This window comes from Puma concolor, chromosome B1 (genome assembly GCF_028749965.1).
Source record: "Puma concolor isolate L17-30 chromosome B1, mPumCon1.1.hap2, whole genome shotgun sequence".
Lineage (NCBI taxonomy): Eukaryota > Metazoa > Chordata > Mammalia > Carnivora > Felidae > Puma > Puma concolor.
Genome location: NC_141670.1, coordinates 96,800,793 through 96,818,419, shown reverse-complemented (window position 1 = coordinate 96,818,419; position 17,627 = coordinate 96,800,793). Strand labels below are relative to the sequence as shown.

The 17,627-nt window shown below is 36.3% G+C and overlaps 1 protein-coding gene across 3 annotated transcripts in view; it reads right to left on the bottom strand.

The window, feature by feature from the left end:
- Nucleotides 1-17,627, bottom strand: part of SCLT1 (sodium channel and clathrin linker 1) — a 217,658-nt gene that overhangs the window by 103,856 nt on the left and 96,175 nt on the right. For all 3 annotated transcript variants that reach the window (XR_015250225.1, XM_086704243.1, XM_086704244.1), the window contains 2 exons: nt 15,125-15,215; nt 3,553-3,644 (listed from right to left, as the gene is read on the bottom strand). Coding sequence is in view for 2 of the 3 variants with exons in the window: in XM_086704243.1 (XP_086560369.1) it covers nt 3,553-3,644; nt 15,125-15,215 (183 nt within the window). In the remaining variant the exon portion in view is untranslated. The remainder of the gene's footprint in view (nt 1-3,552; nt 3,645-15,124; nt 15,216-17,627) is intronic.

The window sequence follows — 17,627 nt, the reverse complement described above, 5'->3', positions numbered from 1 at the left end:
AAATAAAATTAAAAATGAATAAAGCCAATTTATAACTAATATATAAAAACCACCTTACAGAAATAATATAATTAAATAATTTTATTTGGTCAATATTAAAAAAATACTCAGATTAGTTTGAAAACATTTCATAATAATCCAAAGAGCTATAATTGTGGGGAAGATTTAAGACTTTTATTCTTTGTAACACTGAAGACTGCTTTATTCTTTGTGACAGTTTATTAGACTTTATTCTACCTTGTTCTATTTCATTAAGACCATTAAAACAATTAAGATCCAAAAACCATTTTTTACTGTTCAGAATTCTCATCATTTGTTAGTCTAATAAGTAGACTAGTTCTCCTCCAAATACTTGTTCATTCTATTAAATCCTAAATCTTATACAAGGTAAAGGTTGAAAGTGAAAAGAATTGTGAGTTTTCTAGAAAGAAGTTAACTTTACTCTGAAAGAAGGGGAAGATTTGAGAAAGTAAAATAATAAGCATGGTGCTAGGTTCCCTATATATTCTTATCTCATTTAATCCTAAAGAAACTACAGCTAAGTGAGGTTGGTTAACTCCTCCAAGGTACAAAGACAGAATACACTACAACCAGAAATCAAAGCAACTTTGCCTCTAAATCTCAAAATCTTTCTCTCCAACAATTTATATTCCTGTCGCCAAATAGCCTCACTTTGAAAATATCATCAAATTAATCTTCATAAAATATTAATTTCATCATGTAATCCTGACTCAAGAATCTGTAATACATCACATGAAATCCAAATTTGACTATCTCCAAGGCCCTCCATATTTTATCCAACATATTCACTAATTTCCAATGCATGGCCTTCTATTCTACTTAAAATCGAGACCATATTTCAACATCTTTAATTAAAGAATTTATGTATTCTATTATGCTTAGAGTAGGGATAGAAAATAAAAAGCTGAACAATGATTGGAACGAAATTCACTTTCCACCAGTCACATAACTGAAGGTTTTGTAGTCCTATTTGCATATTCTCATTTTAAAAGAAACATCAAATTTAAAAATATGAAGAGGTAACTTAGAGCAATTCAACTCATTTAACTTCTGCCTTATTCAAGCTGAGCATATACAAACCAGCAAAATATTTCCCAGAGAGAACTGTCATTCTCTGGAGGTAATTAATTCCCAGGATCCATGAATCATCTAAAAAGGGGAATGGAGGGGATCCTTTCTTTGAAAGACAAAGGAAATGGCTTAATGCTTCTCAGATGTTTGTGGCATTTGAAAGAATCACAAAGAATAATTTTAAAAATAAATAATAATTTTAAAATGCCAGAGAGCATTTATTGAGGCAAAAATGTCTTTGATTTTGTGGAACAAAGATGACCATTAAAAAGCTTATCTTTTTTTTTTTTTTAAAGTTTATTTATTTTGAGAGAGAGAGAAAGAGAGAATATCCCAAGCAGGATCCATACTGTCAGCACAGAGCCCAACATGGAGCTTGATCTCAAAAACTGTGAGATGACCTGAGCTGAAGTCAACAGTCAGACGTTTAACTGACTGAGTCACCCAGGCGCCCCCAAAACATAGCTTTTCTAACTGCAAGTTCCATTAAATAAGATACATTTACACCTAAAACATACTAGCTAAATATTGTTTAGAAACACATATCAAATATACTAATAACTTTGCTTTCTCCTACGTAAAATACAAGAGATTTTTTTTTTTTTAATTTTTTTTTTCAACGTTTATTTATTTTGGGGACAGAGAGAGACAGAGCATGAACGGGCGAGGGGCAGAGAGAGAGGGAGGCACAGAATCGGAAACAGGTTACAGGCTCTGAGCCATCAGCCCAGAGCCCGACGCGGGGCTCGAACTCACGGACCGCGAGATCGTGACCTGGCTGAAGTCGGACGCTTAACCGACTGCGCCACCCAGGCGCCCCTACAAGAGATTTTTAAAGTTTAAAATATATAATTGTTTTTATTCTAACAGTAATATTAGTTTAATAGCTCTAAAAGGAAGCCAATGTAACAATTTCCTTTTCAGAGGTGGCTAGCTGAATACTGGACTTTAAAAAATATCCTTAGATTTTCTTATATAGGCAGTGATCTCTTCTTACAGAGCTATTTGGTTAGATCATATTATAGCTTTATATTAAAAGCAAAACAAAATAAAACAAGAGTAACAAAAAACCACAAACTCTCAACATTAAAAAGACAACTAAAAGCACTGCTGAATGAAAAAAAAATGAAAGAAAAAAACCCAAAAACCTAGGTTTTTTATGATTCAATGCTATCAGAATCAAAAGGAATTGATACTCACTATTCAGTTAACTGTCTCAAGTCTCTAGCATTTTTCATAGCATAGAATAGCCACTAAGATAACAGAAATGAAAATCTACAATCACAAATTTTTTTCTCTAAGGTTAACACAAAGAAGTTCAGGAAAGCAGCAGTACAATAAATCAATCAACTGCTGAAAAGTTTAGATAACTGAAAAACAAGAACCCAAGACCCTCGTACATAAAATTATAACTCCTTTCATCACAAGTTAGTAGTTAAAATCAATTAGTTCTCAACCTGCTATGAGAAAATAATATTTTCATTACTATTTTGAAGTACAGGAAACAGAAGGTTAAGTATACTAATTTTTCTTCTGAACAAACAATAAATTAGCCATGGACTAGAATGGAGATCTTGATTTTTTTTTTTTAAATTTTTTTTTTTTAATGTTTATTTATTTTTGAGACAGAGAGAGACAGAGCATGAGCAGGGGAGGGGCAGAGAGAGCGAGAGGCACAGAAGCTGAAGGAGGCTCCAAGCTCTGAGCTGTCAGCACAGAGCCCGACGCGGGGCTCGAACTCACGAACTGTGAGATCATGACCTGAGCCGAAGTTGGACGCTTAACCGACTGAGCCACCCAGGTGCCGCAAGGAGATCTTGATTTTTAATGTGCTCATGTTAGCAGGCTATTTATGAGATTCCAATCAGAGTAGATATTTCATTTACAAACCATAAAGTGAATTTATGGGCTGTGGTCACTGTATCTTTAATAGATTACAAATGACAATTTTCAAGTCTCTTAAGGAAATAGATAGCAATTAAAAACAACCTACAGATACATTTAAAAAGTAGTCTAGACCTTCAACGACAACTGAAATTACTCCTCCAGAAGGTTCCAGGGCAAACATCTATAATGATTTCTTGGGTATTTTTTTTTCTCTTGTGTGTCTACTTAGTAAGTAGGTTCTACCAATTAGTTTTTCTATATAATTTTTACCCAACTTTTTCTGCTTTAAGATGGAAAGAACATTTTTCATTTGGGGATTCACTTAACTTGGCAATGACTGACTGAGGAAAGGGTAAGACAGAAATGGTCTTTGAATATACATTCAAAATATACCAATATTTTGAACATGATTTTTTAAAATAAATAATGTCCAGTGAATCAGATTTCAAACTTACAAGTATAGTTTGTTTAGCACTATAAAATATATATTCTAGAAAATATCATAAACTGAAATTCTAATGTGGAATACCTTTTGAAGGTAACAGAGAAAGCTAGATGTATTTAACAATTTACCTTGTTTCTAATTGTTTTATACTAGATTGTAACTGCTGTAAACGCCTATCTGATGCTTCCTCTCTTCCCTGGGCAGACAACATATCCTCCTCCTAGAAAATAAAGAAATTGGAATCCTGAGTATATGAAAATATAATACATCATTATATAGCATAAAGAAAAGAATTCAGTCTATAAAGGTATTATACTTCTAGAATTTATTATGTAAGTTTAAAGAAGGGATGACAGGGGCACCTGAGTGGTTCAGTTGGTTAAGAGACTGACTTTCAGCTCAGGTCATGATCTTGCAGTTCACGAGTTCAGCCCCATGTTGGGCTTTGTGCTGACAGCTCAAGGCCTGGAGCCTGTTTCAGATTCTGTGATTCCCTCTCTCTCTCTGCCCCTCCCCCACTCATGCTGTCTCTTAAAAATAAACATTAAAGAAGAAACATTACTAAACATTTAAATATGAGAGCTGTCCATGAAATATGTTTCACTAAAAAAATTCTGTAGCATAGTATTTATGGAATGACTCATTTTACATTAAACAAAATTTAAGTATATGTGTGCGTACACAAACACACACACACACACACACACACACACACACACAGAAAAAAGGTCTTTACGCTATAAATAATCTGTTACCAGTTATTACTTCCTAGGGATTTGACTGCAAGGTAATTTTGTATATCTCTTTATTGCATATTTTGTATATAAATTGTGCTTTTCTTTGTGTATTTCTATGGTATTTGCATTTTTATGAATAGCATGCACTACCCTTATAACTAGAAAAATAATAAAGTTGAATTTTTAAACAAGTAAAAAAGAAAACCAGCAATAACAGTTTAGAAAAAAATCACACATATACTAAATAAAAAAGGGGGAAGAGACCTATTAATTTTATATTAGAAAAACAGTAATCAAAAGTCATTATAAGTTTCACCAATATTTCAATCTACTTCTATAGTGTAAGTCTAACAAAACACAGCACGAACTGTATGTAGATAATCAGCCTTTAGAATATGCTCTTTTAACGTGGTTATACAGCATCCTGTTATAATCACAGGATATTTCTTCTCTGACATAGCAACATTCTGAAATAAATCGGTTTGATTGGCACCACCTTAAAAAAAACCCATTGATACTTCCTTGTCTTCTGTTGTATTAAACATTTTTTACATACCATTTTAATTCTATTGGCTTTTAGCAGTATCTCTTTAAATTATTTTTTAGTAGTTGCTCTAGAGATTATAACATGCATCTTTATCTTATCCCAATTTATTCAGAGTTAATGTTTAACTCATAAAAAACATTTGAACCTTGCAGGAATGTATTTATTTCCATGTATCATCCTAGTCTTTAGTGCCATTGTTATATTACATCTGTGTACTTTATAAATCCATCACATATACTGCTCAATTCTGCTTTAAAGCAATTTTTTAAAAGTATTAGAGAAAAGAAAAATATGTCCATATATTATCTCATATTTATAATTATTATTGCTCTTATTTTCTCCCTATATCTGAGTTGCCATCTGGTGTCATTTCCTTTTAGCATAAAGAATTAACCATCATCATGCTTTGAAGAATAGCTCTGCTAGTGACGAGTTCTCTGTTTTGTTTATCTAAAAATGCTTTTATTTTCCCTTTATTTTTAAAAGCACAGTTTCACTTGACACAGGATTCGTAGACAGCATTTTTTTTCCTCTAGCACTTCACATACTCTTCCAATGTTCTCTGCTTCCAAGATTGTTCTTTTTATTACTATGTTTTTTAATTTATAACCAAGTTAGTTAACATATAGTGTAATAATGATTTCAGGAATAGAATTCATTGATTCATCACTTACATATAACAGCCAGTGCTCAACCCAACACATGTCCTTAATGCCTCTCACCCATTTAGCCCATCCCCCCACCCAGCACCCCTCCAGCAACCCTGTTCATCCTACATATTTAAGAGTCTCTTATGGTTTGTCTCCCTCTCTGTTGTTGTATTATTTTTGCTTTCCTTCCCTTATGTTCATCTGTTTTGTACCTTAAATTCCATGTATGAGTGAAGTCATATGATATTTGTCTTTCTCTGACTGATTTCCCTTAGAATAATATACTCTAGTTCCGTCCAAGTTGATGTAAATGGCAAGATTTCATTCTTTTTGGTCACTGAGAAATATTCCATTGTCTATAGATACCATATCTTCTTTACCCATCATCAGTCGATGCATATTTCGGTTCTTTCCATACTTTGGCTATTGTCGATAGTGCTGCTGTAAACATTGGGGTGCATGTGCCCCTTCGAATCAGTATTTTTGTGTCCTTTGGATACAGATACCTAGTAGTGCAATTGCTGGGTTGTAGGGTAGTTCTATTTTTAACTTTTTTTTTTTTTTTCCAACGTTTATTTATTTTTGGGACAGAAAGAGACAGAGCATGAACGGGGGAGGGGCAGAGAGAGAGGGAGACACAGAATCTGAAACAGGCTCCAGGCTCTGAGCCATCAGCCCAGAGCCCGACGCGGGGCTCGAACTCACGGAGTGTGAGATCGTGACCTGGCTGAAGTCCGACGCTTAACCGACTGCACCACCCAGGCGCCCCTATTTTTAACTTTTTGAGGAACCCCTGCATACTGTTTCCCAGAGGGGCTGCACCAGTTTGCATTCCCACCAGCAGTGCAAAAGGGTTCCTCTTTCTCCACATCGTCGCCAACATCTGTTGTGGCCTGAATTGTTAACTTTAGCCATTCTGACAGGTGTGAGGTGGTATCTCATTGTGGTTTTGATTTGTGTTTTCCTGTTAATGAGTGATGCTGAGCATCTTTTCATGTGTCTGTTAGCCATCTGGATGTCTTTTTTGGGAAAGTGCCTGTTTGTGTCTTTTGTCCATTTCTTCACTGGATTGTTTGTTTTCTGGGTGTTGAGTTTGAGAAGTTCTTTATAGATTTTGGATACTAACCCTTCATCTGATATGCCCTTTGCAAATATCTTCTCCCATTCTGTTGGCTGCCTTTTAGTTTTGCTGATTGTTCCCTTCACTGTGCAGAAGCTTTTTACCTTGATGAGGTCCCAATACTTCATTTTGCTTTTGTTTCCCTTGCCTCCAGAGACATGTCAAGTAAAAAGTTGCTGTGGCCAAGGTCAAAGAGGTTGTTACCTGTTTTCTCCTCTAGGATTTTGATGGCTTCCTATCTCACGTCTAGGTCTTTTGTCCGTTTTGAATTTATTTTTGTGTGTGGTGTAAGAAAGTGGTCTCGGTTCATTCTTCTGCATGTGGCTGTCCAGTTTTCCCAACAGCACTTGCTGAAGAGACTGTCTTTTTTCCATTGGATATTCCTTCCTGCTTTGTCAAAGATTAGTTGGCCATATGTTTGTGGATCCATCTCTGGGTTCTGGGTTCTGTTCCATTGATCTGTGTGTCTGTTTTTGTGCCAGTACCACAGTCTTGATGATTAACAGCTTTGTGAAATAGCTTGAAGTCTGGAAATGTGACGCCTCCAGCTTTGGTTTCCTTTTTCAGGATTGCTTTGCCTATTTGAGATCTTTTCTGATTCCATACAAATTTTAGGATTGTTTGTTCTACCACTGGGAAGAATGCTGGTGTGATTTTGATAGGGATTACATTGCACGTGTAGATTGCTTAGACACAATCAACATTTTAACAATATTTGTTCTTCCAATCCATGAGTATGGAATGTTTTTCCACTGTTCTGTGTCTTCTTCCATTTCTTCCATAACCTCTCCATAGTTTTCTGTGTATAGATTTTTCACCTCTTTGATTAGGTTTATTCCTAGGTATTTTATGGTTTTTCGTGCAATTGTAAATGGGATCGATCCCCTGACTTCTTGTTCTACTGCTTCATGCAAGGAATTTCTGTACATTGAATTTATATACTGGGACTTTGCTGAATTCCTGGCTCAGTTCTAGCAGTTTTTTGGTGGTCTTTTGGGTTTTCCACATAGAGCATCATACTGTCTATGAAGAGTGAAATTTGACTTCCTCCCTGCCTATTTGGATGCCTTTTATTATTTTGTGTTGTCTAACTGCTGAGGCTAGGACTTCCAACACTATATTAAATAACAGTGGTGAGGGTGGACATCCTTGTCGTGTTCCTGACCTTAGGGGGAAAGTCTCAGTTTTTCCCAATTGAGGATGATATTAGCAGTGGGTTTTTCATATATGGCTTTTATGATCTTGAAGTATGATCCTTAAATCCCTACTTTGAGGGTTTTTATCAAAAAATGAGGCTGTATTTTGTCAAATAGTTTTTTTTTTTTGCACTAATGAGAGGATCATGTGTTTCCTATCCTTTGTTTTATTAATATGATTTAGCACAATGACTGATTTGCAGATTTTGAACCAGCCCTGGATCCCAGGAATAAATCCCAGTGATCGTAGTGAATAATTCTTTTAATGTGTTGTTGGATCCAGTTGACTAGTATCTTGTTGAGAATTTTTGCATCCATGTTCATCAGAGGAATTGGCCTGTAGTTCTCCTTTTTAGTGGGGTCTTTATCTGGTTTTGGAATCAAGGTAATTCTGGCCTTGTGGAAGGAGTTTGGAAGTTTTCCTTCCATTTCTGTATTTTGGAGCAGCTTTAAAACAATCAGTGTTGGGGCGCCTGGGTGGCGCAGTCGGTTAAGCGTCCGACTTCAGCCAGGTCACGATCTCGCGGTCCGTGGGTTCGAGCCCCGCGTCGGGCTCTGGGCTGATGGCTCAGAGCCTGGAGCCTGTTTCCGATTCTGTGTCTCCCTCTCTCTCTGCCCCTCCCCCATTCATGCTCTGTCTCTCTCTGTCCAAAAAATAAAAAAAAATAAAAAATGTTGAAAAAAAAATTAAAAAAAAAATCAGTGTTAACTCTTCTTTAAATGTTTGGTAGAATTCCCCTGGAAAGCCATCCAGCCCAAGACTATTTGTTGGGAGATTTTTAATTACTGATTTCATTTCTTTACTGGTTATGGGTCTGTTCAAATCTTCTATTTCTTCCTGTTTCAGTTTTGGTAGTTATAGGTTTGTAGGACTTTGTCCATTTCTTCCAGATTGACCAGTTTGTTGGCATATAATTGCTCATAATAGTCTCATATTATTGTATTTCTGTGGTGTTGGTTGTGATCTCTCCTCTTTCATTCATGATTTTATTTACTTGGGTCCTTTGCTTTTTCATTTTGATCGATCTGGTTAGGGTTTTATCAATTTTGTGATTCTTTCAAAGAATCAGCTCCTGGTTTCACTGATCTGTTCTACTGTTTCTTTGATTTTGATATCACTGATTTCTGCTCTAACCTTTATTATTTTTCTTCTGCTGGTTTTGGGTTTTATTTGCAGTTCTTTTTCCAGGTCTTTAAGGTGTAAGGTTAGGCTGTGTATTTGAGACCTTCCTTCCTTTTAGGAAGGCCTGGATTACTGTATACTTCCCTCTTATGACTGCCTTTCCTGCAACCCAGGGCTTTTGTGTTTTCATTTTTATTGGCCTCCAGATACTTTTTAATTTCCTCTTTATTTCTTGGTTAACCCATTCAGTCTGTAGTTGGATTTCTCTAATCTCCAAGTATGCGTGGTCTTTCCAAATTTTTTCTTGTGGTTGATTTCAAGTTTTATAGCGTTGTGGTCTGAAAATATGCAAGGTATGATCTTGATCTTTTTGAACTTGTTGAGGGCTGATTTGTGCTCTACTATGTGATCTAGTTTGGAGAATATTCCATGTGCACTCGAGAATAATGTGTATTCTGCTGATTTAGGATGAATTATTCTGAATATATCTGTTAAGTCCATCTGGTCCAGTCATTCAAAGCCATTGTCTCTTTGTTGATTTTCTGCTTAGATGATCTGTCCATTGTTGTAAGTGGGGTGTTGAAGTCCCCTACAATTTATGGTATTATTATCAATGAGTTTCTTTATGTTTGTGATTAACTGAGTTATATATTTGGGTGCTTTCACCTTTGGAGCATAAATGTTTACAACTGTTAGATCTTCTTGGTGGATAGACCTCTTATGATATAAAGCTCTTCTTCATCTCTTTGTTACAGTCTTTATTTTAAAATCTAGTTTGTCTAAGTATGGCTACTCCAGCTTTCTTTTGGCGACCATTAGCATGACAGATGGTTCACCATCCCCACTTTCAATCTGTATTGAAATATACATGTGTCTTGTTTTCTTATCTATATAGATGTGTCTTGTTTTCTTATCCATTCTGATACCCTACGTCTTTTGATTGAAGCATTTAGTCCATTGACATTAAGAGTGAGTACAGGGGCGCCTGGGTGGCGCAGTCGGTTAAGCGTCCGACTTCAGCCAGGTCACGATCTCGCGGTCCGTGAGTTCGAGCCCCGCGTCGGGCTCTGGGCTGATGGCTCGGAGCCTGGAGCCTGTTTCCGGTTCTGTGTCTCCCTCTCTCTCTGCCCCTCCCCCGTTCATGCTCTGTCTCTCTCTGTCCCAAAAATAAATAAACGTTGAAAAAAAAAAAAAAATTTAAAAAAAAAAAAAAGAGTGAGTACAAAAAGATATGAATTTGGTGCCATTACGTTTCCTGTGAAGTTGGGAGTTTCTGGTGATAGTCTCTGATCCTTTGTAGTCTTTGTTGCTTTTGATCTTTTTTGTTTTGGTTCATCTTTTCTCCACTCAAAGACTCCCCCTTAAAATTTAGTGGTTTAGTGGTCACAAACTCCTTCAGTTTTTGTCTGAGAAACTCTTTATCCTTCTATTTTGAATGATGGCCTTTCTGGATAAAGATTTCTTGGCTGCATAATTTTCTGATTCAGCATATTGAATATATCCTGCCACTCCTTCCTGGCCTGCCAAGTTTCTGTGGATAGGTCTGCTGTGAATCTAATCTGTCTTCCCTTATAGGCTAACGACTTTTTTCCCCTCTCTGCTTTCATAATTCTTTCCTTGTGTGTTTATCTTATGAATTTGACTAAGATATGCCTTAGTGATGATTGGTTTCTGTTGACTCTAATGGGAGTTTTTTGTGCTTCTTGGATTTTGATGTCTATGTCCTATCCCAGATTAGGCAAATTTTCCACTGTAATGTGCTCACATAACCCTCTGTCCCTTTTCTCTCTCTTCACCTTCTGGGACTCCTATGATTTAGATGTTATTCCTTTTTAATAAGTCACTAAATTCTCGAAGTCCTGCATCGTTCTCTCTTGCCTTTGTTCCCCTCTATTTTTCTGCTTCATTATTCTCCATAATTCTGTCTTCTGTATCACTGATTTGCTGCTCTGCTTGTCCATCCTTGCCACTGTGGCATCCATTAGAGACTGCATCTTTGTTGTAGCATTTTTAATTTCATCCTGACTAGATTTTACTTATTTTTTTTCCCCTATAGATAGGATTCAATGCTTTTTAAACCCCAGCTAGCCTTCCTGTTATTGTGGTTCTAAATTCTAGTTCAGACATCTTGCTTATATCTGTATTGATTAAGCCCCGGGCTATCATTTTTTCCTGTTCTTTCTTTTGTGGTGAATTCCTTCATTTGGTCATTTTGGAGGAAGAAAAAATTAACGAAATAAAAAATAAAAATTAAAAAATTAAAAACAAAACAGAAAGTCAAATAAAGGAAGCTAAATCCTAGGTATGTTTGGTCTGCTTCTGGAAAGAAGCGTGATAGACTATAGAAAAAAAAGGAAAGAGAGAAAAAAAAGGTAAGATAAAATTTAGAAATTAAAAAAATGTAAATAGAAGAAAATGAAATAAAGTGAAATAGAAAATTTACAATAAAATAAAAAATTAAATTTTTTTAAGAAAAAATAAAATAAAAATAAAATTTTCTCTTACTGTATGCGAGAAAAGGAAAAGGAGGAAGAAAACAAAGAAAAAAACCAATTTAAACAAAGACAGAAGAAAACAAACAAGTATATGAACCAGCAAACAGAATGAAACCTGAATGAAGTTACATCCAGTTTCCTCTAGAACTATGAAACACTCTATAAAGCATTCAGAGACTTGTGCTGGTCTTCTAGGGGATGTGTTGGGAGGGCACAGCTGGGCGGGGCTTAGTGTAATGGCTCCATTCTCCACTAGGTGGCGCTGCTTAACTTAATGGGGTGGATCAGTGTGGCTAGTATGCACACATGCATGTATACAGGAATGGTGGAAATAGCTTCACCTAGCTTCCTAGTCTGGCACAGGAACTCTGCATTCTAACCAACCTATGATCAAGTACCCCTCCTTTGTCTTAGGTCTCTGTCTACTCTGTGCCTTTATCCTGTCTGTGTCCAAATTGTCAGCCTGCCAGGCAGCACCTCCCTCCATAGTTTTATCGCAGACATGGCTGTGTTTTAAAATCCCTCACTTCAGAGAACCCTGGGGCTTGGACCTGCTTCAACTCTCTCAGGCAGGGTCTCACTGATCAATGGCTGGGCACCAGCTTGCCTGAGAAAACGATTGTGTTATTGTGCAGCAGGAGAGGTTCTGAGATTGTGGCAATTCAAACACACAGCTGGTACCAGGTTTCACTGCACTCTGGTGTCTGTCTCAATACCAGCAAAGGTGGCTGCTCTCCGGGGTCCACTGGGACCTTTGCCTGTGGGGAGGCTGTATGGACCCTACCTAATGCTCTCCAAGCAGGGAACCACTTTGCTCCGTGTAGCACATGGACCCCTCAGACCCCACTGCCTTCTTCTGGGGATTTGCCCCTTTTCCTCACCAGACCACCACCCAGCACTGGGCTCTGGAATTTCAGACTTTGTGCTCTAATGTTTATAGAATCCTAATGGTATTGAAACCCTCTCCTTTCTCCCCATAAGTCATTTTGGGGAACAGATTTCTTATTCAGCCCCTTGTGAGAGTTTTCACTCTTTGTCTTTCTCTCCAGCTACTTTCAGGGGGAGTACTTTTCCTGTGCTCTCCCTAGGCGCCACACTCTCCCCTGCCTTTCCCTGTCCTCTGCAAAAACAGCTTCCTACCCTTCGTGGCTGTTCTTTCCCTCAGTCTACCCCTCCACACCACATACCTGTCGAGTTCTGTGGCTCCAGTTATGCAGATTGTTGTGTTAAACCTTAGTTTCCTAGATGTGCAAAATGGCTTGGTGGTGATGTATTTGCGTTTCACCCTTGAGACAAGATGAGAGCTTCCATGCTACTCTGCCATCTTGAGCTCCTTCTGCTTCCACATTTCTTAATTACAAGGCAGCCATTACTCTTATCACTGTTCCCATGTTCATGCCATTTTTCTGTTGCTGCTTTCAAGTTTTAGCTTTATAACTGGTTGTCAGCGTTGTCATGATGTGTCTAGAAGTAATTTTCTTTGTGCTTATCTTACGTGTTTACCACCAAATTTTGGAAGTTTTCAGCTATTATTTCTTTAGATATCTTTTCTGTTTCCCTCCCTTCCACAATTCCAATTACACTCTTGTTGGCTTGCTTCATATTTTCACATAGATCTCTGAGGACTTGTTCACTTTTCTTCCACGTTTTAAATTCTGTTTTTTGGACAGGAAAATTTATGTTGAGCTTTCTTCAAGTTCATTGCTTATTTCTTCTGCTTTTCCCAATCTATTCTTGAACCATCTAATAAAATTTTTATTTTGGTTGTTATACTTTTGATCTCCGGAATGTCTTTTTTTTTTTTTTTTTAAGCTTATTTATTTTGAGAGAGACAGAGACAGCATGAGTCAGGGAGAGGCAGAAGGAGAGGGAGACAGGGAATCCCAAGCAGGTGTAGAGCCTGATGCGGGGCTCGGACTCATGAAACCATGAGATCATGACCTGAGCCAAAACCAAGAATTGGACGCTTAACCAAGTGAGCCATCCTGGCACCCCTAAACTCCAAGATTTCTATTTTTAAAATTATTTTCTATTTCTCAGTAAAAAATCTCTTTCTGCTCCTTCACTGAAACCTTATTTCACTGTAATTTAATTCTTTGAACACATTTATAACAGATTATTTGAAGTCTTTGCCTGCTGAATCTAAGAGCTGGGCCTGCTAAGAGTGAGTTTCTATGGACTGTTTCCCCGACCCCAACTCTGTCAGTCACACTTTCCTGTCAAGGAAGTTTTGGTTGAAAACTGGATAATACAGATAATACATTGGATTCTATTTTGTTGAGCATTACTGGCTTTTTTGTGAGTAGGCAATTATCTTGCTTAGGTGCAAACTCTGAAATGTTTCCCCTACGGTAGGAGCAGCTGCCAACTCTGATCACTTATTTCTTTCCACTGTTTGTTTTTGAACTAGGCTTCCTAGAAATTCTCCTGTACCTGCCTAATATGAGGATCTGTCAAGTTTGGGCAGAGGAAGGACTCATTCTCTTCATGATTTTGTTGCTATTATAGATTCCTCTGTAATTTCTAGCTGCTCTGGGCTCTGTCCTTTGATACTTCAAACATTAAGTCTTCAGCTTTCTGTTGCCTGAATAGCACACACATTTCAGGAAGGCACTCAATTACAGAAAGCAGCAAACTCAAATATCTAGCTCCATACAGCTCTATCTTTCAAGAGTAGATTGCTTTCAGGTCTACTGCCTACTTCTTCACTGGACTCCCTCTCCCACTCCACTATGCATAGTTTGGCTGTTAGACACGGATTTGGTCAGAGTTTGTACTCAGAATTTAGGTCTCTCTCTTTTTTGTGTTTCTTTTGCTGCTAATAATGTTTTCAAATTTTCAACTGCTTTTCCAGCCTTAAACATTGATTTTGGCCATTTTAAGTCCATATAAACCTGTTGCTTTCTCAAGTCACAACTATGGGGATTGGTGAAACTCTCAGGTCAGAAATTAAAAAACTTATAATTCACACCTCTTTCAGTGTCTTTCTGTTTTGGGACATGTTCCAGTGTTTGAAAGAATGTATCCAATTTTCATAACTGTTATCTATGGGAAGTTTTGCAAGTCTTTCATGAATCTACCATTACTAGAAATATGTAAGCAACTTTTACAGATTAAGAAATAAGGCTTAGAGAAGTTACACAGCTAGTAAGTACCAGAGCTAGACTTTTTAATAATTAGACCCATCTAAATCTAAAGCCTGACCATTCCTTGAGTCTCGTGAAATGTCCTTATTACACATAAAAAAAACAATTTCTTATGCCAATAAGTATTTCTAAAAATAATACAAAATGTAGTATTAAATGCTTCTCTTCATTTACATATTCCCAATTAATCAAATTTGATCTTGCATTAATATGTCTTTTAGTAATGATGTGTTTATGAATGATTACTGTTTTATTAACTCAGGATAAAGTAAATGGAAAGAAGTTATCTCCAAAATTATACTTTAGCTTCCTAATTTCACATTTCATATTTAGGGCAACAGAATTTTTTTTAATGTTTATTTTTGAAAGAGAGAGAGAGAGAGAGAGAGAAAGAGCATGCAAGCAGGAGAGGGGTAGAGAGAGTGGGAGACACAGACCCGAAGCAGCTCCAGGCTCTAAGCTGTCAGCACAGAGTCCGATGCAGAGCTCAAACCCACAGACCGTGAGATCATTCCCTGAGCCAAAGTCAGACGCCCAACCGCCTGAGCCACTCAGGCACCCCTCAAAATGATTTTTAATTCATTTTCCAGCAATTGTCTTCAGTACCTAATCCAAAATAGTTTAATAACAAAATTCATAGAAAACTAAGCTATAGGCTACCAACTGCCCTAAAAAGAGGCAAATACCTTCTTTTGCATCTGTCCTTGAAGATCTTCAGTTACTTTGGTTAACTCATCCACTTTTGCTGCTGCACTTCTCAGATCTAACTTGGCTTGCCTAAAATAGAAATTAAATTAATAAACACTTTTCACAGACCATAAATAATTAAAAGTATTAGAAAAGAAATCCAAATATGATAAAATCAGTACTAACTCTTGTGCACCTAAAAATGGATCTAAGAGGTAGATACTAAAAGAGCCCTTTATTACTAATAAAATGCATGTGGAAGAGAGTGAAAAGGAAAAATATCACTAAAGGGCAAGGGTATAAAGTGAGAGTTATTACTACTTTATTTGGAAAAATTATATTTCATACTCAAATGATTCATATTTCATGAAAAAGTACTTTATCATCTTAATAAATTACCTAACAAGAATGACAGTATTAAGTAGAATATAGCTATGGTAATTTCTTGAATTTATAGAGTTGAAGAAGTATCACTGATTGGCTTTTCTATAAAAATGAACCAAAGCTTCAGTGCCTTAATCATTCCTTAAACACCAGACATATTATAGAGCCACCGAACATAATGAATTCAAATATTTGTCTTGAGATAGTATAATAGTTATTAATGTTTTCAGAAATTTAGTGGCAAAGGACAAAAATAACAAGTTTATTGAATGTTCTGTTACTATCAAGTTTCAGTATCTTGACTCCCCATAGAAAAAGATATTAGGATAGAGACACTTTCTGAAACAGATAAAAAATATTTTTAATATCCTACCAATTAAGCACTAAGTATGAATACAAAACACCTGGGTTATGTAAAAAAAATACATTTTTAGGAACAAAACTACTTTAGTATAGGAACTGACCATATTTATTTGTTAATTATAGTTTATATAGGTATTAAATATAAATCATATTAGTGCTGTTGAACCTAAAAAAACTATTTGATGGAAAATTCATAATAAATGTTAACTGATTTACTTTTGGCTAACAGTATTTATAATTACATTCTGATTGGCATAAAACAATAGGAAATAAAAATCTAATAATAGCTAAAATGTATCAGATAATCATTATATACCAGGAACTGTCCTAAATTCTTTGCAATCATCTCACTAATATAATTAACTCTCTCTGTGAATTAAGTACTATTGAGACTATTCTATCAAACTAAAGTCAAGAGAGTGAAGTTGACAGAGATTTATCAACTTGCCCAAGGATTCACAAATTAAACATGAAACTGGTATTTAACAGAAACTGTCTACAAAAAGTGGTCTCAAGAATATAAAATTAAGCATTTTAGGGGAATGTTTTTATTTTTAAATAAATCCAATTTATGGGGCGCCTGGGTGGCTCAGTCGGTTAAGCGTCCGACTTCGGCTCAGGTCATGATCTCATGGTTGGTGGGTTTGAGCCCCACATTGGGCTCTGTGCTGGCAGTTTGGAGCCTGGAGCCTGCCTCGGATTCTGTGTCTCCCTCCCCCGCTCATGCTCTGTCTCTCTCTCTCTCAAAAATTAACATTAAAAAATTTTTTTTAATAAAAAATAAATCCAATTTATAAAAATCTGAATTTATCAGACATGAAACAGACCTTTCTACTTGCAAAATGGATCACCAAACAACAAAGCTAAAACCAAGACCACCTTAAACCAACACATTTAAAATCTACTTTAAGTTTAGAGATAATTTCAGGACAGAAACTAATAAATGTATTAATAAATGAATCTACCAGTTATAACATGCTATATAATTTAATTTTTTTAAAATGTTTATTCATTTAAGAAAATTTTTTTATGTTTATTTTTGAGAGACATAGAGACAGAGCATGAGTGGGGGAGGGGCAGAGAGATGAGACAGAGAATCCGAAGCAGGCTCCAGGCTCTGATCTGTCAGCACAGAGCCTGAAGCGGGGCTTGAACCCATGAACCATGAGATCATGACCTGAGCCAAAGTAGGACGCTTAACTGATTGAGCCTCCCAGGCACTCCTACATTCTATATATTTTGAAAGGAAAAACTTAAGGAGTAAGATATTTAGGTAGCAATGATAAAACTGGATACATTCTAAACAAGCATAGCACCCACACTGATTTGGTTTTCTTACCTTCAGATAGAGGATAATAATGCTTATTCTATTTATTTCATAGGTTGCTGAACAAGACAAAATAGATAATGTACATTAAGTACACTATAAACTATAAACAAATGCAAGGTTATGGCATGATTAAGAAAAAAAAAAAAAAACTATTGGTTAGAGACACAATCAGAATAGGGTGCAATATGGAAAACCCTAGAATCACGAACCCAGTTCTGTCACTAACTAGTAATGTAGGCCTAATGCAATTCACTTGATAACAAGACTGTCTCAGCTATCTCACGTCCAACAGCAAGGAAGTGGTTGGCCAAATTCAAAGACCAAAACCCTAAATAGATGGTCTCCTGATTCTAATTTTCCTAATGATTCTAATTCTAAAATTATCTTTAAATTGTATTCCATTTCCATTTCATGGCCCAACCTTT